Below are 27,563 nucleotides of genomic sequence, written 5' to 3' on the forward strand. Positions count from 1 at the left end.
AAAATGGGGGTGGGAGAGGGGTTAGAATGCTCTAGATTAAAAGAGACATAAGGGACTTCCTAGGTGGCACAGTGGTTAAGAATCCACCTGCCAATGCAGGGGACACGGGTTCGATCCCTGCTCCAGGAAGATTCCCACATGCCACAGAGCAACTAAGCCCGTGCACCACAACTACTGAGCCTACGTGCTACAACCACTAAAGCCTGCACACCTAGAGCCCATCCATGCTCCACACAAGAGAAGCCACTGCAATGAGAAGCCTGCACACTGCAACGAAGAGTAGCCCCTGCTCGCCACAACTAGAGAAAGCCAACGTGCAGCAATGAAGACCCAACACAGCCAAAAAATAAATAAAACTAATTAATAAATAAAAGCAACATAAGAGAACTAAATATAACGTGCAGACCCTGTTTAGATCTTGATTCACATAAATTAACTGTAAAAACACATTTTCGAGGGAGACAGGGAAATCTGAGTATGGGCTAGACATTAGATAATAAGGAATTAGGGTTATTTGTTGACTGGATTACTGCATTTTATGGGTTTTTTTTCAGATTTTTTTCAGATGCACACTGAAGTAGAGGAGAAATAACATTAGTTTTTAGGATTTGCTTTAAAACAGTTCAGCTAAAAAACAACAGAAAATAATGAACTAAGAATGACAAAATTTTGAAAATTCAAGTCTGGGGGTGGATATAAGTGAGTTGTATCTATGTTTGAAATTTCTCCTATTAAAAATGTGAAAATAAGTTATAAGTACAAAGTAAATATAATTAAATATAAAATCACATATTTTCATAAAAATAGAGAGACCCTGGGAAAAAATTCAAAGAATTTGATTCCTCAGAGAGTGAATTAACATCAGAGGCCAAACATCCCTCACTCACACTAAGAAAGCAGCAGGCAGGTGGTAGAAAGTGAGAAGGCACAGCAGGGCCCGGGGAAGGCAAGTACTTTCACCTAAGATGCGTGCAGCTCTGGGTAAGACATTTGAGTCTCTTGTTTCCTAACTATAAAATGGAGAGGTTACTATTTATTTCACAGGGTTTTGTCATTACTATGTTATTTATAGTACATAATGCACCTGCCACAAATAAGGCAACAGACAGTAAACATCATTTCCCATCTGCAAATTCTCAAGTGCTCATATACTTATACGAGTACTGGTTTGAAAGGTATATATAATCCTACCTCTAGCAAAAAAAAAAAAAAAAAGAGCAAAAAACAACTGAGCATATATTAAAAGTCTGTATGCATTACATGAAAAATGCAAAATATTAAGCTTTGCAGGAAAACACACTGTAGAGCATTCTCAATTCTATTTCTGAAATTCACTGTCCAAAAGTTTCAATCATTTCCAATGCTCTGATTGTAACCAAATCAACACATATAAAATGCTGAAACGCCTTCTTGTTCAAAGAAAATAATCATGTCCCCGAATTCAGCCTCAATATTAAAACATCCAAAAGAAAACTCAAAAAGATAAAATGAGGAAATTCTCTTTTAAAACTTGATTCTTATATCTGCGCTGAGCCTTAAGCATGTGAAATATTAAAAATAAGTGTCTAAATTTGAACAAGGGTAATGCACCTTATAAAGTATATACAGAAACTGGTAGACTATTATTTACTGTACATACAGTAACTTTCATATCAAAGTAAATACTCAAACTATGACAACTGATTCAAAGAAGCTTCTACAGTCAAAATGCTTCCATCTGAATCTTTTTAATATACTAAAAACTGAATTAATATTATGATTTTAAAAAACACCTCAAGCAACTTATCTAAAAAATATCTTCACATCTCTACACTGGTATATACTGCATGGGTAAACACACAAATTTTGAAACACAGGCAGCTCTCTGACTCCTTCCATATCTTAAGGCCTTTCATATCTCATATAAGACACCTGAAAGGGTGTTGGGACAGAGGTGGAAAGAGCAAATTAGAAACAAAATAACTTTGGGGTAAGGGTGCAACAGCAGTGACATGAATATCAGTGCCTTCTACCCGTGATTTCACGAAGACGACAAACCGCTCTGCTTTGGTACAAGGGTCTGACATCCTCTCCCGTGGTATGACGAGAGATTCTGAGCTGCACAGCTGGTGCCGACCAGCACCTCCTGACTGCACTTCCTGTTCCACTCTGCCTTATCAAATGACCACAGCGGACTGGAATGCTGCTTGGTACCAGGCAAGAGAAAAACAGAAGGTACGCTGCATAAGTGGAGACTCTGGAAAGGAACCATGCTGCATAGGAGGACTTTTCACAGCACTAATCTAGGCAAAGGACACAGAAGGGCACAGTGTCACTGTTCAATGGAGTAGTTTTCTTAACAACTGCAAAACAAAATTTTCATGAAAAAAAATCACTGAAGCAGATTCTGATTCTGCTCACCAAAATAACAGTCATCTTCTATTCCAGAATTTTCCACACTGAAAATAAATATCCCAAATATGTGAGATATTTAACTATAACACATACATGTATAGACTAAAAAGAAGCACATCCTGGAAATAAATTCTTCAGATAATTAATGGAATACATTGTATGCATGAACTCAAACATACAGTATGATTAAAAAGTGTTAGGTTCTGTGAAATGAAAATCTCAAAAATCACAGATTCTGTTTTACATATAAAGTTATACTACATCTTTTGAAGAGGATATTACCATTTCTAGACAAAATCAGAAACAGTAACAAATAAGATTTTTTTTCAATTTAAGATCTATCTACAATACTAACCCTACACATGGTGCTGGGAGCCTCCCCTCCCCACAAATCACCCCAACTGATACACGGCTAAGCAAACAGACCTGAACTTCCGTCCTGAGATGAACAAGCAGGACGTGCTCCTGGAGCTAAGCAAGCAGAGCCCAGGAGGGGACGCAGCAACACAAGGAACACGATGATAAAGCAACACACACAGCAAGCGCACCTAACACACCTGAGTATCAGCCCTCCAAACGTGCCACCAGTTCAGAAGGAAAGGACTACCTCGCGCTAAGTGCTTTCTTTACGTGGTCTACTTCAGTTCTAACAGCCACCCCCACCCCATGAGGTGGGTACCACCACCTTCCCGTCTTACAGATCCTCATCTGAGCCTTAGAAGAACTAAGTCCCTTGACCAGGCTCACACAGTTAATACCCACGGGTCAGAATTCTTACTCAGGCAAATCTGAAACAAGAGGCCACACTTCCAGCCGCTAAGCAAAGCTGCCTCCGACCCTGCTGCCTAGAAGAAGGCTGTAGCCTTCCCAGTTCCAGCGCGTGCAGACTAAATGGTCAGCAAGCCTCCCACTGCGCGACGGCTGACACAGTCAGCGTTCTCAGACACAACGGAGTTTATAAAAGAGGGCAGTCCAAAAGGGAAGGCCAGAAACACCAGCACTGAGGCACTGGGCTACAGTACGGGTGTGGGCTGGGGGGGGGGGGGGGGGGGGGGCGGGGAGGGGGTCCCATGCTGAAAAGAAATTCCAGTTACAGCAAATACCTGAATGTAAAAAGCTACAGTGTGCAACTTTCAGAATAGAGCATGAAGCACGTTCATCGAACAAGAGGGAAAAGGTGTAATGGAAGTTTAAGGAAAAGACCCTCAGATAAACCCAACTACATTTTAAAAGTTTTTAAATCTATGTGACAAGATGCTGTAAAAGATAAAAAACTATAAATAAAAATGTATTTGCAAAATATATTTTGTATAAAAGATTAGTATTCAGAAATTATAAAGATTTCCTACAAATCACGTAGAAAAAGACACAGCTCTCTGAAAAAAATACGGACAAAATTTATAAACAGGTAATTCAAAGAGAAAATCAGAATGACCATAAGCATAAGAAAACATGTTCACTCACTGAGGGCAGGTTAATATAAACAGTAATTACTATTTCATATATCTCAGCTTACACAAAAGTCTGAGTGTACTGAGGATGTGAGAAATTCTGAGGTTTGGAATGTACTGGTATAACCATCTAAAAGATCAATTTGGCAGAACCTGGTAAATTAGAACCTGTGTGTGGCCTCTGACCAAGAAATTACACATCTAGGTACCCCCTACACACTGTCACGAGCACAGAAGGAAACACTGCCAAGCGTGTTCTGCAAATCCTCCTCTGTAACAGGGGACAGCTACGAACACCCTGACGGTCCCTAGACAGGAGCAGAGACACGGACACAACACAACAGTGCACACGTGAGCATTCTCCACGCCTTCAGGTCAGCAGTTACCTCGGGAGGCCGAAGGGAGAGGAAAGGCTGGGAGGTATGTGTCTAACTACTAAGTCCTTACACTTTCTGGGCCTCACTCAGCTGAAAGAGATGCAGATAACAGTAATAATACATCCCTTGTTGATTTGGAAATTAAACAGAGTAACAGGCTGGCTGTGCACCTAAACCGCTGCTGGGCATGTAATGTGTCAGAGATGTGACCACAACAGTTACTCATAAAGGAGGCAGCCGGGGAGGAGCACGTGCCTGCCAAAGCGCCACCCCCGCAACAGAAGACTCTCCAGGATGCACACTGGGGTAGAACCGGGACTCTACTAGCCAGAGCTCTACAGGACTAAGGTTCCCTACAACTTTCCAGTAATAATTCTCAAGAATGGAAAGGAAGAAGAGGGGCAGAATTGTCCAGAAGGGAGGAAAAAATAAAAACCAACACACCACAAGTCAGACTTCCAAAGCTGGGGCACAAATCAGTTCAAAGATAAAGCTCACGTCACAGTAACGTTTTTACCTTGTATTAAAAATGTAAACATTCAGTAATATGGGAACAACAACCTATAATCAGTGTTTTAAAAAGATGTGAAAACTGCAATTTAGGAACCAATAAAGACTGAGAACAGACACTCAGCCTATGGGACAGAGCATTTTCTCTCCAGTTAGATGATCACCCCCACCCCCACCCCCACGCAATGGGGGAAGGGAGGAAACAACGCTGTCTCCATCCGCCTGGAACTCAGACTCTAACAGGAGGAGGGCACAACAAGGACAGACGGTGACGCGAGAAGAAGTAAGTGAGGCAGAGGGACCGAAAGTCACTGGGGGAAGTGAGTGCAGGGAAAGCACCCTCCCAACAAGAGGGAAGGGAAGCAAGACCCCAGGCTGAGGCCTGCTGGGCACGTCTGGGAGACCACACATCCACTGTACCTAGAGCGGAATACGACGGGAACATACGGCACCGTGCTGGGCTCTGGAGGCCAAGGTGCACTCTGAGTAGGAGTAAAGCCCCTCGAGAGCCTGAACAGAAAGCTAGATTATTTAACTTAAGGTGCAGAAGTGTATCTCTGCATGGGAAACAGACTGTGAGGGGGCAAAGGTAGACAGTGGGAGGGGAAAAAAAAGGCAAGAGGTTACTGTGGCAACCCCGGTGAGAGATGAGGGCCCCCTGGACCGGGCCAGCCGCAGGACGGAGACGCTGAGACGTGGTCAGATGCAGAAGACACTGTGGAGGCAGAGCTGCCAGACCTGCTGCTGGTCTGACGAGGTGTGAAGTCTGGGAGGGAGGAGCCACATCTGCGGGCAGGGCCGGGGTCGGGGGGCTCAGGCCACGGGGGACGGAGAGTCAGCACGCGGCTCCGGTTCCCGGCACGTCCAGTCCAGGCAGTGACCGTGCCTGCTGAGTCACGTGGGCACTTGAAGCCCTGAGAAGGAAAGAGTTCTTGTGCAGCAGAGAGAAGGTCACAGCCAGACCTGGGGGCTCCTCCCCGAGGCAAAGGAGAGCTGACCAGACCCAGAGGCCAAGTGCAGACGGTGCTCGGGGGTCGGAGGGTCATGAGGTGGTGACCAGATCTGGCAGCTTGAGGGTCACGGGTGACCTGCACCAGTGGTTTGGGTGACGTTGAGGGTTGGCCTCTTAGGGTAAAAAGCAATGAAAAAGTTCTAAAATTTAACTTTCCTCTTTAAAATCAGACAATTTACACTGATAGCAGAGTACAGCTGTACTTCACTGTTTTCTTCTTCCATAGGTGGCTGGTCACATCAACCAAATAACCAAACTGGCAAAATAATCATGTAATTACTGATTATCTTAATGCAGACTCTGCTGACCGAGGTAAACAACATTTGGTGTACAGATGCGCACCACCTCAGAATGCTACCGACGGCTTCCAGAATGAGTGATTCCCCCAAAAACGCCATTACTAGGCATCTAACACATCCCACCTCTCTCCCGAATCACACAGAAGATTCTAAAAGATACCAGGAAACAAAACCACTTGTTTTTTCAAATCCCAATCATCGCTTTTTAACCTATTATTTTCTTTACTGTGATGTTTGTAGAAGTAACATAAATTGGAAAAAATATATACCATATCATTAAAACAAATCAACTGAATTAGAGGGAAGTTTTAAGTAGTCAGATAACCTTAATTTTTTTTTTCTTTCTTTCGGGGCTGTGTGGGTCTTCATTGCTGAGCACAGCCTTTCTCTAGTTGTGGCGAGCAGGGACTACTCTTCCTTGAGATGAGAAGGCTTCTCATTTTGGTGGCTTCTCTTGTTGCGGCACACAGGCTCAATAGTTGTGGCTCACGGGTTCTAAAGCACAGGCTCAGTAGTTGTGGCGCACGGGCTGAGTTGCTCCACAGCATGTGGGATCTTCCTGGATGAGGGACTGAATTCATGTTCCCTGCATTGGCAGGTGGGTTCTCAACCACTGCGCCACCAGGGAAGCCCCAACCTTAACCATTTACAACTATCCATGAGGCAGATTCCTCCGAAGCTCACAGCTTAGTTTTGAACTTCTAAAGTTCATACTCTGGTTTTTGGAAAAGGTTTTAAGTTCATTTATTGCTAAAAAATAGAAAAATATGCCCCCCAAAGTTCATTTTGAGAATCTTAATGCAGAAATAAATAAAATCATTAAAATTAATTCAGCATTTTTATAGTTACGTTGAAAACTAGGGACTTAAAGCAAAACATCCAAACTAGTTCCAAATTTAAAGACCTTAGAAACACACCTATTTCTGTGTAAGTCTCCTTCTGATACTATAAAGTCTGCTGGTGGAGAGCTTACTAGATTTGAGCCCTATTTACGAAAAAAGCCCACACTCTTACAAAAACATGGTAATTAATTACTGAGTGTAAAAGGAAACTGGCATAAGCTATCAGCTGTAAGTCAAGCTAAGGCAGTTACAATTTTAAAAACAGGTGCTCTCTTGACCTTTACTTTTCAAGTACATAAAAATGAAGGAACAAATGAGCCAATAAAATAAATCCACTTACAGATATAAAATTAGAAGACCAAAATGACTAAGTAGAAAAAAATTTTTAAATACAGGATAAAACATCAATCTGTTTTACAAAAAGCATTTGCACCACTTGAAAAGATTAAAACAAGTATCCCAACAGAAAAAGGGATACTTCACATAAAAAGTATAACGGCCAGTGAATTTGTGAAAGACTCTCCACCTCAACAATGAACAAGGAAAAGTGAATTTTGAAACCAATGACTTTTTAACCGTCAGAATGAAAAAAAGATTAATTCCCAACGTCCAGGGTTAGGTAAAGGGGCATACCCACACAGTGGGGGTAGGACTGGAGCAGCCTTTTAAAATAAGAATTCGGCAAAGTCTATCAAAATGTTCTATGGGTATAGCCCCTGAGGCAAACTCTGCTTGTGGAAATCTATTTCATAGAAATACTCACAACTACAGAAAGAGATGTTTGCAAAATATTCCCAGGAACGTTACGGACACACTGTATTGCAGAGATAGCCAAAGTGTGAGTACTATAACTAGTACATAGCTATTAGAAACCAAGAGAACATTCCATAGGGGTTATAAAAGTGTCTATAGCTTCCTCTGAGCAAAAATAAGTCAGTTACTACTCACCTAAAAAAGTTTACTCAATTCCTCAATAGCCACCCTCCCGAGGAGATGCAGCTCGGAAGTCAGCCAGGCACTGAAACGGTGGCACAACTCTAACCACAGGGTTCTAACCAGAGGTCACAGCTCCTGGTGAAAAAGTGGCAGCATTTTCCCAGAAGGAAGCTACGTTTCTTACCATGTGCTGACTAGTTATTAAGCTCTGCGATGAGCTACAGATAGTTTAGAAATTCCCTAATGCCTAGAGTAAAACCACGCCAGGTCCTTGACTTCCTGCAGAGCCCCACAGCAACTCTCCCTCCCCAAACCTAAGCGGGAGAGGCCGGCAGCCTGCAGCCCTGGATGTGGGAGAGTCTGGGGAAACAGACACTGGAGTACAGGATGGAATGGAGGCAGAAACACCCAGCGGGCACACGGTGAGGAGGCTCACTGGAGAGAATGGCGCAGCCCTACGACAAGTCTCAGCGCCAAGCCCGCTGCCCAGGTGCATTTCATTCCTGCCGGATCCCAGAACTCAGTGCTCTCCTCTCCTCTCCTGCTCATTAACTATTCCATCTTCTACATTCCTCTCTTCCAAAACTGGTCACCAAAATCACACATAGGTTTGCTTTGTTTTATTTTTTAGGTCTTTTTTTAAAGATCATGGTAGATGATTAAAGGTTAATGTGTGTGAAACATTAGTGGAGACAGCGGAAGAGGATCAAGGCAGAGGACTGAAAACCAGCAAAAGCCAGCATTTCCTGAGGAGTACGCACCAACTGACGGCCAGCCTAAAGCTGAAAAGCAGTACTGACTGTGGCGCAGGCAAACCTTCTCCCAGATTACCAGGTCTGGATGCTGTGAGGACAGCAACAACACACCACACGTATGAAATCCTCCAGGTGCAGGGGAAGAGGACAGAAGACAGCACAGGGGGAAGTGGCCATCAGGACACCAGGCCTCCACGAATCCCCTCTTGAAGAGGTTCCCAGGACCCAGGAATACCAGCAGCACGTGTCAGGACCTAAACCAGCATGCATCGTTTAAAGCGTAAGTGTACTATGTCAGCCACAGTCCGTTACCAATTTGCCTTCTTGATCTCAGGATAATGGTCCCATACTTAATGACAGGTCTTTTGTAATTAAAATAACACGTGGAAGATACAGTCCAACGTTGAAGTACTCACAACTCCACGAAAGAAGAGCCAAATGGGGTCACCCCAGGGAGACAAGGGAAGGACGGAAACGCACGAACACCGTGACAAAGAAAACGTGGGAAGCAAGTAAAGTCTCCCGTGGTCCCAGGATGGGCAACACTCTGGCAATTAGGACAGCAAGGCTACGTGGAGAAAGAGCTGAGCAGGGCAGCAGGATGGGAGCACGAAGGCAGGGATGAGATGAGGTGCAAGGAGGCAGCTCACAGGGCAGAGAGCTCGGCAGGAGGCCCTCACGCTCCAACCCTGCCCGGGCTGGACGGCACGAGCTCTCAACGGCACGAGCTCTCCTCGGCGCGGGCCTGGGGTGGCCTCAGCTCTCAGCAAGCCTGGCCCCGGAGAGCGCGCTTCTCATCCCTCTGTCCTAGGTGCTTTCTCTGCTGAGTCTGGCCCAGGCCCTGGCCCTGGCCCCTTCCACCCCTCCTACAGTCACCTTTCTCCCCCACCCCTTCCTCTCAGCTGTCTATGCAGGAAAACTCTAGCTGGACATTCACAAGCTCCTCAAATTCAGTACATCTCAAAGACAACTTTTTATTTCCCCACCCAAATCTAATCTACCACTTGTATTTTTTTTTAACTCTGGCTAAACAGCCTAATAGCCAAGGCCAAACTGGGGATGATCCTCGATGACTTTTTCTCTTGAAAAATCTGCTCATCACTCTGCAAGTCCCAGCTGCACCTCAGGTTTCACACTCTCCTTCCACAGGAGCTGCAGCCTCGCCCCTGGAGCCGCCTGTCCCCGGGCCCGCCCTCCGCGCGCCCCGCAGGCTCTGCTGCAGGCCCAGCACGCTCCACTGCAGACCTCCTCGCCTTCTTTCACCTGCAGCGTCCTCACCCTGGTGCACAAGGCCCTAAGAAACCGCCCTGCTGACACCTGCAGCTCCGCAGCCAGCTGCCTGTGCCTCGGCCCAGACAGGCCAGCAGGCATGCTGTATGTCCAGACACACACGAGGCCATGCTGCAAAAACAAACGAACCCGAGAGCTCAGCGGCCACCCTCTGAAGCTGCATTTCTCTCTGGAACAGACACAACGCTCTGCTCCCGCCTCCCTCATCAGCCCCAGCCCGGGACACACTAATTCCAGGAAGAGGGAGAGCGGTAACAGTAGCATGGATTTGGGGTTGAGAGCTGCTGCTCAGAGCGGCACGTCACTGACTGAAGCAAGCCACGTGGTCCAGCCTGGTGCCAAGAAGGCGAGGCCCCACCAGCATCATTCAGGGAGGGGCAGAAAGGAACGAGAACAACACAGTCCGTAGGTCAGCAACGTGCCTGCATGTTCACAGGCACACAGCCCATCCAACCAGACTGCATATTTTTAAATAACTTTTCCACATTTTCTACAAATTCTTCAGGATTCAGAATAAACACTTCCTCAAATGAACTCATTGAAACTCTGCTGACCGGCCCCCTAGGAAAGGGACGGCGCCCGCGTGCCCCCTGCTCTCCCGTGGGCGGCATGGCACAGGTCGCGCCTGTTGATAGATCACCTGTGCACACCTCCCTCCACACGGGCACTCCTGACACGGTCTCCCCAGCTCACCGCTGCCCACAGCTATCAGGTGAACACATATTTGCTGAATGAATGAGGCTCTTTGCCAGGAACGCCTTCCCCCATCCACACAGAAAACTCCCGGCAGCTGAAGACCCATGTCTACAGCCTACAAAGAGGCCCGGCCCCTCCGCACCCAAGGGCAGCACTGGCCGCACCACATGCCGTGCCTTTCAGCCTGCCTTCCACGCCAGGACAGGAGCGATGTGTAAAAAGGACCAGGCGGACACTAAGCTGCGTGTGCTCAGCACTTCCATGGTGACTGGCACGCCGCAGGTGACCAGTGAGTGACCGTGGACGTGGAGGCCGACACGGTCACAGGTGGCACATGGGGGCCCGGGCGCAGACTAAGCCCTCTTCCTAGGACACAATGGGTCCCCTACCCTGAGTCTGGCTCCCGTCCCTCCCTCAGACAGAGCGTTTCAGCTTCACGGGTGCAGGCCCAGTCCCTACAAACAAAGCCTGTAACACAGAGGCACTCAGTAAACTTTAGTGTGAGTGAGTGAAGGCTGCATTAGCCCATGACAAACCCATGAGATGTGTTTAGACGTTACAGTTTTCACAGGGCTGAGCCACTGAGAAAAAAAGAAACAAAACCAAGTATGCCACGGAAGCGACCTCTCCCAGCACCCAGGCTCCGAGGCACGTGCATAACCACTTCCAAAACCGTGGCTCAGAGGCGCACAGAAGCAAACAGTAACTATCATTACACTTAGCGTAAAAGCCGTGGTTTCTCAAGAATCAAGCAGTTGATACCAATCACGTGAATTCGTAATCACACTAAAGATAAAATGTCTAAAAATGTCACCACACTAATAAAATGGAAACATTCCTGAAGCAGTGGAAACTTGTTCAGAAGCTGTGCAAACCACAAACAAGTAGTATTTGGTAGCTCAGGTGCCACTTGGTAAAAAAAAAAGTAGTAACTTTAAAGTTAAATTATATTTTGTGCTAGAATATGAACCACAAGAATCTAAAGGCAAATGCAGCATCAAATTGATATAAATAAGGAAAATATGATGGGTGACAACTTCAAGTTACATGCAACCAATCATTCCGTAACACTACTTTCCTGAGTTCTTAGTTTGCTGTCATCACAAAACTGGGCATGCTAGCGTGTGGTTCCTGTAATCAAACACTCAGTCCTGGACTCACCAAAGAAAAGGACACAACTTCAAACCAAGAAACTTCCTCCATGCTTTATTGTTTCCTTCAAGAAGAGAAAACACAGGCTTGTGACCACAGAAATAAGTGTGTGTGATCTCGAAGGTCCACTACCCTGTTCTCCAAAACGGCTGCTCTGTCTGAAATTCTCCCTTCAGTTTGGGAATGGCAAATATTTACTCAATAGATGTTAGTTAGAATTGTCAGTAACCATCAAGGAGTCAGCTCTAAAAGACTGTGGAAACTCCAGGGTCATGGGGAGGAAATCGCTAGTTAATATGTAAACAAAACTTCGTGAGTTAAATTAACTCAGCCCTGGCAGCAGAGGAGAACAAACAAGTTTTGCCCGTCATTTCATTTTAGGCACAGACCAGGAAAGGGCCAGGGCCACACCCGGACCCAGAGCAAAGCCGAAGTCGAGGAGGAAGGCGATGAAGAGGCTCATCAAGACGAAAGGAGAGGGCACGGCTGTGGGCAGGCGGCAGGACTCCAATCACAGCCCTGCTGCCAGAAGAGGGTCCGAACACAGCAGTGCCCAGAACCTCAGGGAGGTCAGGCCTCCTTTTCCCCCCTCTTCTTGGTTACTGTGTAGGATGCAAGCTATTCAACAGTCTGCGTACGTTTAGGAAACAAAGCATGGCTGCTCCACCTGGACTGCAAAACACAGAATCTCCTGTCTCAAAGATAAGAGCTGTAACAGGGTTTTAAAAAGTCAGAGTGAACATCCATCCATGCACTCGTGTGTACCTGTAAGAGATGCACATATATGCACATAAGGGTGCATTATATCATGCCCGTGGTTCTTCCTCAAATAAGCTCTAAATTGTTCAATTTACAAATTACTTCCCAGTAAAACTTCCAAACACTGCTTTTGCTGCAATGATCTTAAACCTTCAAATTCTCATCGTGTTACGGGAAAGCTCTAGAACCAGCCTACCTGGCCCAGAGAACCGCTCCCAGCTTACCACTTCTATACCCCTGAGCAAGCTACCTCATCTCCCTGTGCCTGGGTTTCCTCACCAAAATGAAACTAGCAAAAGCACCCACCCCACAGGACTGCTATAAGAACTGAAAGAGACAATACATGCAAAGCACGTACACTAACGTCAGGTGTACAGACACTTCACATTCACGAAATGTTAAGTATTACAGCTCTTCTCATAATAACTACGAAGGTGTTATAAACTGGACTCCTGACAGAGATGGTCATCTTAATAACATGATTCAGTACTGGTTAAAAATGCCAATAATTAATACTCAAATACAACTAAATACACATGTATACTTCAAGCATTTGCCAATATTCTAAAATAAGCACATAACTTTCTAATGGAAAAAAGCACATGCATTACCTCCTTCATGTCTAATAACACTTTCAAGAACATACTTCAAAAATAAACCATAACACAACATCATAAGTGTTTCTTAGTACTTTTCCAGACTTACTGGTCTTCATTTTACTGTCCTTGATATTCCCAAAATAACAACTTCATGAAGGTGATAAAAAATTATTTTTAAAAACTGAAATCAACAAGTTCAGCATAAAAACACATTAACCGTACTATGAACTCAACAAGGTCACCTTTGCCAAACTAGAATTAAAAACACATTTCAAAATATGTGGGGTCCTAAACGTGAAACGTGGTGAAAACACTGTTGACGGCGCCCTGGGCAGGCCCCTCCCCTGAATAGGCAGAAGCGGAGCGCACCCGCAGAGGAGCTATTTACACATTCACTCGTTCAGCAACTCAGTTCTCATCTGTATTCTACTACTCAGTACATCAAAACAAGATGTCTATCAACAAACACATCTCCCTAAGTGCTTAAAAACAGCATACCATCAAAATAATTTAGTAATCCTATCAATAAAAAGGAAACGGTCACCGAAGCTTCAAAATGGACTTACACCTACCCACGAGTGAACAGCACAGTATATCTGCTGCAACAAAGAGTTGCCACTGAGTCGATAAATTAATCTCAGGGACTTCCCTGGTGGACTCCACGCCTCCAATGCAGGGGGCACAGGTTGGATCCCTGGTTGGGGAACCAAGATCCCACACGCTGCGCAGCGCCCCCACCAAAAAGACTACTAGAAAATGTAATCTTAAGCATTGCTAATCTTTAACATAAATTCAATATTCTAATATTTTGTTTTTACCATATGCGTTTTAAAAAGTAATATATTCACATATTACTTACAAGTGTTAAAATTCCATACTGTGCATGGTGGATTTTAAGAATATTAAATGCTACCTGTACTGTCTCTCTCTTGGGAGGTATATGAAAGCTAAGGGAAAATACAACCAAAAACTGTAGGAGAAAAACATGCTTCCACAGGCAGCGGCGGGCACACCACAGAGCTCACACATGAGAAGGGGAGATGTGAAAGGACAGACAAGTGCCAGAAGCGTGCGCACACATCAGCAGCATACCACCCAGCACGTGGCCTGGAAAAGCAGACGCCGCCATTCTGACCCAGGAGGAAGTGACCCAGGTCACAGCCTGAGTGAATCGAAGTAATAAAACTTCACAGGCACCGATTTAGCTAGATTGTGGCCAGTAATCTTCAAGAGCTAAAATGTAAATGCTTGCATCTTATTCCTGATAACTAAAAAATAGGTGGTTATAAATAAAAACATAAGCAAATATATCTGTAAAAGAAATTAATACATGCTAAATACTACCTTTCTATTGTAATGACTCTTACGTTCACACCTTAAGTGTAATGTATCTGTTAATCTTATAGCCCTCGTTGGACAATACATGAATACAGACTTTAATACCTACCTTAGAATACATTTTAAAAAACCGCCCAAACCAAAACTCTTAAAACCAACCACTAAGTATTCTAGGGCAGCAGCTCGCAAACTGTAATCCAGGAATCGCTGGGGTCCCCCTCAGGCCCTGTCAGGTCAACTGTGAGGTCAAAACTCTTTTCCTACTGACCCTTGGGCAGTAGCAGCCTCTCTCCCCGTGTTGGCATATACACCGATGGCAAAGAGTAAATACGGGTAAATCTGATAGCACACGACCACAAACCAAGGTGGCAGCAGCAAACTGTACTATTAGTCAATGTATTTTTCACGGCTGCGCACTCACACGTAAAAAGAAAGGGCCGTTTCACTTAAGAATGTCTTTGATGAAATAGAAAATATGATTATTTTTATTAATCTTGGACTCTTGAGTACATTTGTTCAATATCCTACTTGCCAAAATACGAAGTGCACATAAAGAACTTCCACTTGGCTACATATCTGGGTCCAATGACTCTCTCAAGAAAAAGCATGTGTGCAACTGAATAAGCCACTTTTTTCACAGAATACCGTTTTCACCTGGAAGAGCTGCTGACAAACTATAGAAACCCAGGCTTCGATGCTCAGCCTCTTCTCAAAAACAATGAAGCAAGCCTCTTCCTCCAAGTGCTGCCTGTGGCAGGAGTGCCAGTGATAAGATTTGAGCTTTGACAAGAAATCAGGTATTTTGAAAACGTGTCTCCACCAATGAGCTGGAGAGCTTCCCAATACTTAAGATTTTTCTAGTCAGTGGTAACATTAACAAATGTGATATTTTTGTATTATTGAAAGAAATGTATCAACTTGTGGAAAATCCACATAACTCAGTGAACCAATATTTCCAAACAGTCCATGCATGATGGCACAAAACCACACACGGGCACAAGATCCACTCAAAGTGCAAAACAGACAATGGATCTCAACATGACAGAATATGAAAAACATTTAAAACAATCTTCCAAAGGAGCATGAGTACCAGAAACGGAAACACAGTACTTAGGCTCCAACCAGAAATCTCCATATAGCTGATTCTTACTTTTAGTATCAATGTCAATTAACAATAATCACCCCAACAACCCCTCCAAGTATCTGCCGACACAAAAGTGCATCGAAGTGGAAAACGTGATGTAATACAACCTCAGAACTCATTAAGGAGCTCACCTAAAATCACCATATACCGTAAACTTGTGTGAAACCTTGGTAGATTTTACAAGCATTTTTCTGTACGTCTGGAGCACTCAGACACTTATTCAGATAATAATATCCACACCTACCTAAAAATAATGTTATTTGGAAAGACATCTTCTCAAGTATATACACAGGAAGTGCCATCCACTTTAAGAATACAGCAGCTTTTTAATATTTGATTGTGTCCAACAGACTGTGTTGTTGCTCCCATTTCATTTTCTCTACCAAACATAGGGAAGTAGACCAGCTTCAAAGCAAAGGGCGGGGCGGGAGGGGGACGGACTGGCAACCTCGGGTCTCAGTACCAAGAGCTGATAACAGCAACTTGAAAAGAAATTAATAGACAGACATTCTGTTGGTTCTCCTGCAAAAATCAGGAAATAGAAAGAATAATAAGTAAAGCACCATGGAAAGTACCACTATTAGCAAACAAGGGTAAAGAGAAAGTATGTTCTTTAAAGGAACAAATGGTTTAAATTTGCAAAGAGCCAGTGTTATTTTCCTTTAACAGGACATGTGTGACTATAAGCTACAACTCAGAAGACCAACCGACTAGACTGCTCTCAACCAATAAAATACCCGAGCAACAAGGACGAATGAGCATTTTCTTCATGGGTCTTATTTTCCAGGGTCAAACTCTCTCCTTCTCTGGCTAACAATGAAACTCTCAGGGGGGCGGTTTAGGAAGCCAGTGAGGCTTCTCCTTCAGAAGCACCTGGCCCCGCTGTTTGTGCTGCCAACAGCAGCAGAACCAGACTCAACAGTGACACATCTCGTCCAGCTTGCTCTGTTCCAACCGAAACGGAAGATGGCTTTAAACACACAAAGAAGTGACTGATCCGGTCCAGTGTGCCGAAACCAACTGGGCACTAAGAGCACTAGTAAAGTTACGGAAGTCCAAAACCTCGGAAATGGAAAAAACAAACAATTAAAAAAGTTGATCCTGGGGACTTCCCTGGTGGCGCAGGGGTTAAGAATCTGCCTGCCCGTGCAGGCGACAGGGGTTCGAGCCCTGGTCCGGGAAGATCCCACATGCAACTAAGCCCACGCGCCACAACTGAAGCTGAGCACCTAGAGCCCGAGCTCCACAATGAGAAGTCACCGTAGTGAGATGCCCACACACCACAACGAAGAGCAGCCCCCGCTCGCCACAACTAGAGGAAGCCTGCACAGCAACGAAGACCCAACACAGCCAACAAATAAACAAAATTCTCAATAAATAAATAAATAAATGACTAAAGTAAAACGTTCGCCTTGCTCATGCTGAGAGTGAACCCGGTTCACGCCTGTCGTCCTGCTGGGAGGAGTCCTCAGAGCAGCGCTGGAACGGCCGCCGCAGCCACGGCGCAGGCCCTGCCGAGGACGCAGAGCACGCTGTGTCCCCCCCCCCACAGGACAGCGCACACGACAGCGGCAGAAGCTCCCGCCTTAGTTGCTGTAAGCCACACAACTCAGTTTTCTTTACCATTAAATTTGAGTGAAAGTACAGAAATGTTGGCTATTTTCCATAGTAAACTACTCAATCTCAGTTCCTCAAAATAATCTCATCCGTGACACACAATTAAAAAACTACCAGGACATAATTCAAATTATCCTTACCTTTCCGGGATCAACTGATACTGGGAAAATACTTTCCGGGCTTCCCTATGAACTACGTCTACATGTGCTCATTACTTTAACGCTATAAACTACATTCACGTTCTGAATTAAACTGTAATATGGCTCTGGTCAGTCACCTATGCCAAAATGATGAGTGGCCTTCTATATTTTTATTGTTGTTGAACAAAACCTCAACCAGATGGCTTGATACAAACAAGCCAATATCCCCCACAGCCTCCACCTGCTGTATTTAGAGCCCATCTGTGAGCCCAGACGTGAGGAAAAGCTCCAGCTCGTGCACCGCGCCCACTTAAAGATGCTCCACCCGGACACACGCCCACACCGACGGTCACCTCGTACCTGTGGGACACTGACCGGAAGCTGCCGACAGGTTTCCGGGCCCTGCCAGCCTGTCAGTGTCAGCCACCCACTGGGACACGCCCGGACCCTGTAAGCGGGGCTGAGCACCCAACCTACAAACGGAAGCACAGATCAAACAAACTTTCCTCGCCGTCCCGGGCACTGTCAGCGTGCACGAGTGTATCTGGAGTATGTCCGTCAGGAAACTAACTGCAACAAGCAAAAGTCTGAACAAACATCAACAGACTCTTCCTAACCTGAAAGTTTTCAGTTCAGAGGTCAACTTAGCTTAATGTTCCATAAGTATTAGTCACATACCCATTTCTATGTATAATAAAGGAAAGCAAGCTCATCTCAAAATAACTGCTATATTATATATTAGCATTTTCTCACATGACACTCAAGTCTGGCAAAGCTGTTTATAAACAGGTGAATCTAAACCATGAGAATAATAACCAACCACTAATAATAATGCTTTATACACTACAATCACTCAATTAAATCCTTAATGACATAACCCTAAACCTTTTGCTCTTAAACACCCCACCAACTTGGTACCATATCCTGATCTTCTATGAATCAAATTTTTTCATGAATATGAAAGAACCACTTTTGCTATTCTAGTATTAACCACAATCAAAATTTGACAGTTCTAGAAAAACCTACAGTTACAACACTTACATTCCATTAAGTCTATAAATTGCATAAAGTAAAATTATTTTTCATTGGCAGGAGCACAGCAAAGTGAAGCTAGTGGAGATGCAGCTTCAGTTCAAGGTGAGGAAACAATGTGAGAGAAGGCCTTGACCTCAGCCCCACAAGTGCACGCCCGCAAACATAAACCGTAACCAATTACCACAGGAGAAAAAGATCTTTTAAGGAACAGAGTATGCCTGTAAGTACTAAAAACACATCACTGGCAATGGCCTATCTCATTATACATTAGTCACCAGAAATGCAGGTCTTCTAAAGTACCAATGTTTAATAATACAACTGCTGTTTTCAAAATAGTTTCAAATATAGTTAAGCTGTATGATAAAGCATAGTTATAACCTAAGCATCAGTCTGAAATACAGACTTAGCTCTAAGTTATGCAATTACTACTTCATCTGAAGACTTCCTACTCCACCTCTGATGACAAACTAGAAGTTATTTTCTCACACACCTCCGGGTACTATGAACCACCACATTATTCTGAAGATCAATCAGAGTGTTAAAATACAACGTATTTACCTTTAATAAAGAATACATGGGTGTCCACACAAATTCTAGGTTACTTTTTTTCCCATCGATGCAAAAAAAGAAGGCAATGAATTCAATAATAAACAAATGACTAAGAAATGTCTCATGAAGTGAAGTGGTCAACTACCTAGAATGGTTTTTGCACTTAGGTGTAAACGTTAAAAGCATAAGACATGAAAAGATAAATCTTTAAGAGCCTAACAGACAATTTCACCAAGTTTTTACAAAGCATGTATCCCCTGTTTTGTCAAGAATAAAGGTTCACACGAAGGAAGCCATATTCAGTATCCTTTCCACAAAATATTTACTGAGCAGGTACCATGTGGCAGACATAAAACTAACGTTTAAAACAATAAAACTCTAGGCTCTCGCCTTCATGCAATCAGGGAGGGATTCAGACAAATCAATGGCTATAATGACAACACTGGGGTAAATCACACAGTAGAACAGCAAAAACAACAAGGAGACCCCTGGGCAACCGGAGAAGCCCTCTTCTGGGGATGCAATGAGATCAGCAAAAGAGCTCTGCCACAGTAAACATCAGAAGTCCCTAAAAGAAATAAAGACTCAACATTAACAATAAGAAAAGGACGGGCAGGACTAAAAAGCTCTTAGAAGCGTTTATTATGAGCTACAGTTTTCCACAGTAATCAAGACAGTAATTCAGCTTAACACCAATTGCCTGGTGATAAAACATCAACTTTATGTTTAGATCATCAACTCTCATTTCAAGCTCCAAAAGGACCTAGGGTTCAGACTGAGAAAGGGGTTGAAAAAGACACAATGATAAAATATAACTTGCTTTTTCTTTGGTAGCCTTTTTACACACAATGGTGAATATGAAACAAACTTAACCAAGTTGATTTTAAAACACATTCTAATTCTCTTTAAAGGGAATGTAACCCAAAAAGCTAAGTTTATCATCTTCCTAAACAGACACCCCACATCAGAGGTTACCAAGGCTGCCTGAAACCCCCAACCACAGATGATCGGTAGTTATATAATTTGATAACAGATACTGATCACTGTAACCCCCCCCCAAAAAGCAATCAAAACAAAACAAACTGCAACTATACTCTCGTATACATATGTAAAAAAGATTATCCAGATATGTAAGGCTTAAATCCTATTCTTACAAATCAAATTCTGTGGTAAATTTGCTCAACTTTTACTGACCATAATAAAGGCCTGTATAATGCTTACATTCTTGTAGAAAACTAAAAAAAAAAATGATTTGTTATGGACAAATGGAGTAAAAATTCATCATTTCTCAGGTGAATTATCTCTGGTAAAAAACCTTATCTCCGGTAAAAAAAAAAATTCAGACAAAAAGTTTAAATAAAGCACATTGAAACTGTGGGCCTTGAAATACTGATTTAGAGAATTACTAACTTCAGTTTACCTACATCATCATGACAAACACACGCTAAATGTGAAGCTTACACTTAACAGTATGCAAAGGTTCTCCAGAAAACCAAAGGGAAGCGTGAAGTAGGTACTAGACAGACGATACAAACAGAAACGCAGAACGGCCGGGCGCCCAAACAGCATCTTCCCGCCGGGCCCTCCCCGCAGAGGTCCGCACCCTGGACGCGCGCCGCCGCGGGCCGCACGCTCCCCAGGGCCGGAGCGCCCGGGCCCGCCGCCCTCCCCCAGGCCGCCGCGCAGGCCGCGCGGGGCTCGCCCCGGCCCCCGCGCCCCGGACCCCGAGGACGCGGCGCGGCCCAGCGCGGGCGGCTCCGAGGCGCCGCGCTCGGGAACGCGAAGGCGCTCCACGCACGCGGGCCGCCCGGCGGGAGGGGCCGCGTCTGCAGGCGGGGCGGGCGCCGGGCGACCTGCCGGCCCCGGGGCGGCGCGGGCCCCCCGCGAGGGCGCGACGCCGGCTGAGGCGCGCCTCGCGGGGCCGGGGCCCGGGCCTGAGGCGGCGGCGAGCCCCGCACGCGCCGGGACCCGCGGGGCCCAGGGCCTCCGCGCCGCCCGGGGCCACGCACGCCGGCGCCGAGGGCCCCCGCGCGTCCCCGCGGGTGGAGAAGGCCTTGGGCGGCTTCGCGGCGGCCCGCCACCCCTGCGCCAGGCCGCGGGCCGGGGGCGGGTTCCTCCTCACCAGCCGCGCGCCCCGCGCCGGGCCTCCCTCCCTCCCCTCCCCCTCCGCGCTCTCTCCCCTCCTCCTCTCTCCCCTCCCCCTCCGCGCTCTCTCCCTCCCCTCCCCCCTCTCTCCCCCTCCCCCGGGCCCGGGGCACCGCGGACGCGCGCACGGCCGGCGCGGGGAGGGGCGCCCGCGCGTCCACCTGAGCGCAGGCAGCGAATGGGCGGGACCCCGCTCCCCACAGGAGGTCAACGCCCGGCCGCGTTCCCGGCGAGCCCGCACCCCCCGCACAACTTTCCCCACACGGACTTCACGCTCGCGGCCGCCCGCCCCCGGCGGCAAGCCCACCGCGCGCCCCGCTGACAAAAGGTCCGCGGACCCGGGCCGAGGCCGCGCCCCCCCCCGGCGCCGTGCCCCCCCCCCCAGAGTGCCCCCTCGGCGCCCTGTCCCCCCCGCCGGAGCGGTGTTCCCCCCCGGCGCCGTGTCCCCCCCCCCCGGAGTGCCCCCCCGGCGCCGTGTCCCCCTCCCCGCCCCCGCCCCCCGCCCCCCGCCGCGCGCAGGTGACCGCGCCGCCGGCCCGGGGCCCGGGGGCCGGGGCTGGAGCCGGGGGGGCCCGGCCGGCCGCGCACCTCAGTGGGCTGGCTGATCTCGAACAGGTCCAGCCGGTTGGCGTTCCAGTGCTGGATGATCTCGGCCAGCTTCCGCCGCTCCTCCTCCCGGCCGCCCGCCGACATCCTCCGGCCGCGCTCGCCCGCCCGCCCGCCCGCGCCGCCGGGGGTCGGGGCCGGGTCGGGGTCGGGCGGGGGCCGCGCTCCCGGTTCCGCGGCCCCGGCTCGGCCGCCGCGGCTCTTGGGCTCCGCGGGCCCGGCTCGGCCGCCTGCCTCCGCTCTCGCGCTCCGCGGGCTGCTCCGCCGGCTGCTCCGCCGCCTCCGCCGGCCCGGCCCGCCCCGCGTCCGCCCGCCGGCCGGTGTGCGCCCCGAGCGCCCGCCCGCCCGCACGCGCCGCCGCCCCGCCCGCCGTGCGCGCCCCCGCGCCCGCGCCCGCGCCCCCGGCCTCCGCTAGGTGCTGCTGCGCCCGCCCGCGCGCCGCCCGCCGGGCGGGGCTGGAACCTGAGGCACGGCCCGGGTCCGCCTGGTGAGCCAGCCCCGGGCGGGCCCGGTGCGGACGGGCGGTACCGGGTCTGACGGGCGGGCTGGGCTCGGACGGGCGGTACCGGGTCAGACGGGCGGTACCGGGTCCGACTGGTGAGGCCGCCTCGGGCGGGCCCGGGTCTGACGGGCGGGCTGGGTTCGGACGGGCGGTACCGGGTCAGACAGGCGGTACCGGGTGCAGACGGGCGGTACCGGGGCAGACGGGCGGTACCGGGTCCGACTGAGGAGGCTCCCTCTGGCGGGCCCGGGTGCGGGGGGTCAGACGGGCGGACTGGGTTCGGACGGGCGGTACCGGGTCAGACGGGCGGGCTGAATTTGGACGGGCGGTACCGGGTCCGACTGGTGAACCAGCTTCGGGCGGGCCCGGGTCAGACGGGCGGGCTGGGTTCGGCAGGTGCAGGGTTCGGACGGACCGTACGGAGTTCGGACGCGCCGTACCAGGTCCGAGCGGTGGGCGGGGTTCGGATGGGCGGTACCGGGTCCGACTGATGGGCCAGGTTCGGGCGGTGCTGGGTTCGTGTGGGACCGTGTGGGGGCGGGCGGTATCGGAGCCGGCGAGTGGGCCGGCTTCGGACGGGCGCCGCCGGGTCGGACGGGCGGTAGCGGGCGCGCAGGGCTGTGGGGGCCGCGGGGCCGGGATGCGCGGGCCCCGCCCCCCGAGGCCGTGCGGGCTCCGGGGCGGCTCCTCGTGAGGGGGGCGCGCCCGGCGGCCGGACCCCAGGCCGGTGTTGGCCCCGAGGTGGGCGCGTGAGGCGCGGAAGGCACGCCTCGTCGCGCGCGGGGCTGCAGCCGCGGGTGACGCGGGGGGGGGGGTCCCTCGAGGAGCCGGGGCGCGGGGAGGGCGGCGGCCGCCCCGGGGCCTGTGCAGACCTAGTCTCTCCCGCAGCAGGTTCTGCCCACGTCGGGAGCATGTGTTTCATGCGCTGTCCTCTCTTTGATTGCCTCCCCCCACCGCCAAAAAACAAAACACAAAATTGGCCGCGAGCACCCGCGCGGACAGGGCCCCGCGGGCCTGGGCAGGCGCGTGCGCCACGGCAGGCCCTCACCTCCGGAGCCCCGCGATGCTCGCAGCGAGCGGCGCCTGGCAGACCCCCTCCATCGCTGGCGTTACTTCGTCTCTTGCAGGGAGGAGATGGTGCTCCCCTCCGCCGGTTGGCTGTTTCCTTTCCCGGGAAAAGAGGGTCCTGCCGTCCCCCACCCCGGGCCTGGTCTGCAGCTCCTCTCGCTGCGGCGCTGGCCCAGTTCGGAGGAGCCGCGGGGCTGAGCCCGGCCGCGGGGGAGGCGCTCCTCAGTACCCCTCCAGCCTCCTTTCTCAAAACTCAGATGCGGTGACCTGCGGAAAAGCCTGTGTGTGTAAATGACACGTCCGTGTTCTGACGTTCTGTTCCTTTATGGCTTTTAGTTCCTGTGCTTTAGAGACAAGTTGTTTTTTGTCTGGGGTTGGTCGGTTGGTTGGTTGTGAACACCACGGTGGCCACACAGCTCAGAACGGTCAGCTAGGGGCATCAGCTATGGTGTCAGCTGAGTGCTGACAGGAGGAGCTTCATTTCCGACGGTGCCATTAGCAAGAACGACTGGGCTTTCAGAGCAGAGAATCAATTTGCAGAGCTGGCAGTTGCATTGCTGGTGTCCAAAGTAAGGACGTGCAGAAAATTTAGTATTGCTAGAACACAAAGATGGGCTCCCTGCAGTGTTGTTGCCTACAGTTTCACACAGGATGCATAGGAGGTTCTAAATCAGTGTTAACTGTTATTGTTTCTCTGACTCATTAAAAGTCCCCACTGGTACTGCGTGTGAGTGGTGTATGGATGTATAATTCACACTAGGTCCCAACCAACGTTAGTTTCTTGACAAAGGTTTAAAAGCAAGGTGCGACCCATAGAATACGTATGATTCTTGAATTATGGAGACTCTTAGAACCGGTATATATTTAGGCCATGAAAATTATCAGGCTAACAAATTTTTCTACTAATTGTCACTGTTCAAGGCCCCAAGAAAATATGCTGAACCACATGCTAGTTTTGACACCACATTATAAGAATAATAAGTAGACATGCTATCCACCTTCTATTCTGATGGCACTGCTGCGTTCTGATACATTTCAGAAATCATACTTAAGTGCTATTCAGGAGATGCGGTATAAAAATTGTCACGTGGGAATTACTATTAACCCTGTATAGGCAGAGGAACTGAGGTGTGGGGTGAGAGACCAGATGGAAGGTAAACACAGCTGCGTTGGGTGAGGTTGAAAAGATTTTTTAATGGGTCCATTTTTTAAAATTTATTTTCCGATTTGTATATTTGCCTTTTGGTTTTCTTTTTTAAGTATTATTTTATTTCTAGCTGCACTATTAAGAAAAGAGCGCCTATTTAAATCAGCATTGATCTAGTTCTAAATATCTCTAAAAGTTAAATCTACTTAAAACCTTGCAGTATCATGTAATGGGGATAAATATATAAGAATACATAAATAACGATAACTTTAAAATTCTGGTTAGGCTTTGAACATTTAAAAATAACATGAAAACCAGGTTCTGAAACCATCCAAATGAAATAAACCTCTTCCTGCCCCAGTTGTCACAGGTTCTGGAAGATACACAAATGGCAGGAAAAGGGTCAGGAGCCTGATGCATCTCAGAAGAAAAAATGGTACAAATACATTAACTATATTTAACTATATGAATTATATTTAATGACTTATAGGTCATTTTGTAGCCACCAATAGATTTCATATTTCAGTAAATTAACCAAAATTTAGAATATTTCATCCTGTAATTGTACAAAGCATCTTATAAGCTTTGTATTGGATATATATCAATTCAGAGGATGGTCTTTAAGCAAAAATTCAAGGGCTATTGTAAAGGTTCAAACTGGAGAATTTCTAGGGTAGACTACCTTCCTCAGTAGCATAAGCAAGTGAAAGTTAATTTAGTTAGCTAATCTAGAAAATTAAATAACCAAACTCTTCCTTTGCCTAACCCATGGCTAGAAAGGTCATTGTGGTTAATTTAGTTTTAAAAAGAGAGAGAAATTCCGGAGGATTAAGTCTCAAGAAATAAGTAGGCTATGTGCTGCTTTATTGGATAAATGGAGACGTGTATCTTTAACCTCTTCTTCCTTATATTCCAACGTTGCTGATATTTAGTTAAATTTTAGGTTACCTAACAATTCTCAGGAAACAAGATTTCAGAGAAAGAGATATAAAGAGGCCTTAAAATAGAATTTAATTTTACTTGGTTAAAAAAAATATGTTAATAACTCAGTAAGACTTCTGTGATTAAATGTATTCTTTAGCATTTTATAACCTAAGATAATGTTGAAAAAAGCCAAATCTAAAACAGATGAACAAGATATTTGCACTGAATACAAAGAAAAGAGTCCACGCGTGTGTGTGTGTGTGTGTGTGTGTGTGTGTGTTAGATGGTCTGCGTGTCCGTGTGCGTTGTGTGTGTCTCTGTGTTAAATGGTGTGTGTGAGTGTGTGTGTGGGGGGGGTGGTGTTAGAGGGAGAATTACACACGGGAACATTGCTCACTCCCCTTGTAATGTGTTGGAAAACTGTTTCATGTTACCTTGTTTTTGTCCGCAGCACCTGGCATCCAGGACCCATCTCATTGATTTCTGACCCTGTCTCCGTCTCCCAGCGCTGAGCACAGCATAGAGCTTTGCGTGCAGTGGGGCCACACAGCGTCCACGGCGGCTGGCCAGCTCCCAGTGGGCCACTGCTCAAGTGAGGGGTCTTCATAAGGGTAGCTGACTCAGCGTGGAGGCCTTGGGAGCTTTCCATCAGACCTCCCCTTTTCTCTTAACAACAGTCCCCAAACGGGGGCTAGAGGAGGGAAGTGCCTCATCCCTAACACTGAGGTCTGGAGCTGCTGAGCAGCCTTGATAGGACTCTGTCCATAGGCTGTCACTACAACAGAAGCAAAAAATGTAGGTGTCATTATGGAAACCAGGTTCTAAGATGAAGTAAATGTAATACACCTGACTCCTGCCCCAATTTTCAGACTCCGGAAAATAGAAAGTACCAGGGAAAAGATCAGGGACTTAGTAGACCTAAGAAGACAGATGGTACAAATACATCAGCTATTATTCTCTGTGTCTCATGCCCTTTCCTGCTAGAAAACCAGTATTTATATATATACAATACTTATAATACATTATACTCTTCATATAAATATAAGTATATAAATTTTATATAATCGTTTGGTATATGTAATATAGAATACATTAATATATGCTGAGATATAGCATATATACAATTTTTCTGGAAGCTGATGTTTTTAAATGCAAACACTCATTAAATTGTACTTAGATAAAAACATACCAAATGAAGGGAACACGCACTATTAAATGCTTTACCAGCAGTAAAATAAGAGAAACCGAGAAGAAACTGTTGACAAGTGTCTTGTCCGTGGGAGGCCCAGGAGTGGGCTGTCCCCCGGACCTCCTCCAAGTCAAATCTCTTCTTCATCCACCAGCATCTCTGGAGACCTGAAATGCCAGATTACAGGCGTTTGCTTTTGCAAACGTAGTGCAACTTAAACATTTTTGAAAGTGCAGCTGACTTTCAAAATAATTCCATGAGAAGTGAAAAGCGTGGGGAAGGCTTTTGTTAGGGTGGTGCTGTAAGTCTGTGCTCTGAGGCTCCCGTGCCACATACGTCTACCTGCTCTAAATATACGTGAGTGATGGAGAATAAGGAATAGTGTAAGCTTAGAGGGCTCTAGAAACAACGTGACCATCACTGAGGATGGGTGTCTGGACAGAAGTACACAGTGGTGAGAGGGGCCGGAGGAGCCATCCTGCCGGACTCAGGACGCGGGGGCCCGAACCGGGTGGATGCTGCCTGGGGCTGGGCTCTTGTTGGGTCCTGGGCACCAGAGTGCTCACGGGGAGGAGAGAAACCTTGATACAGCCTCTGGCCTGGAACTGAGCTGAGCCCCGCGGTGGCTACATCTGGGGCACCTCCAATCGAGACAGCGCGATTTGCTCCAGGAGGAGGCCCCACGTGGACCAGGTCAAGGCCTTCATCAGCCAGAGGGAGGAGGGAGCAAGGAGGCACCCAGAGAGACCAGGGAGAGGGTCCCCCACCTGGGGTGAACTGACAAGCCCGAAACGCCCATACCCAGGTGTAAACCAAGAGCGAAAGGACCATCAAATCAGCCATCTAAAGATGAAATCGCTCCAGACAAAATAAAGTAATAGAACACTCTAGGAAAAGCTTTAAATGCATGTTTAGGAATCTTAAGGGAATATGTGATGGAATAAATCCATTAAAAGGGGATCAGAAATTGTGAAATAAGTTGCAGAAGTAAAACAGGAACATATTTAAAAAGAACCAATTAGAAATCCTGGAGGGACTTCCCTGATGGCACTGTGGTTAAGAATCTGCCTGCCAATGCAGGGGACGC

General features: G+C 47.6%; 1 protein-coding gene across 16 annotated transcripts in view; it reads right to left on the reverse strand.

The window, feature by feature from the left end:
- Nucleotides 1–21,867, reverse strand: part of AFDN (afadin, adherens junction formation factor) — a 129,241-nt gene extending 107,374 nt beyond the window's left edge. For 11 of the 16 annotated variants that reach the window (XM_057739033.1, XM_057739021.1, XM_057739032.1 and 8 more), the window contains exon 1: nucleotides 21,629–21,867. In XM_057739033.1, coding sequence (XP_057595016.1) covers nucleotides 21,629–21,733 — 105 coding nt within the window. In that variant the 5' untranslated portion in view covers nucleotides 21,734–21,867. The remainder of the gene's footprint in view (nucleotides 1–21,628) is intronic. The other 5 variants (XM_057739030.1, XM_057739018.1, XM_057739017.1 and 2 more) reach the window with 2 other exon arrangements.
- Between the last annotated feature and the right edge of the window lie 5,696 nt (nucleotides 21,868–27,563).

This window comes from Hippopotamus amphibius, chromosome 6 (assembly GCF_030028045.1).
Source record: "Hippopotamus amphibius kiboko isolate mHipAmp2 chromosome 6, mHipAmp2.hap2, whole genome shotgun sequence".
Classification (NCBI taxonomy): domain Eukaryota; kingdom Metazoa; phylum Chordata; class Mammalia; order Artiodactyla; family Hippopotamidae; genus Hippopotamus; species Hippopotamus amphibius.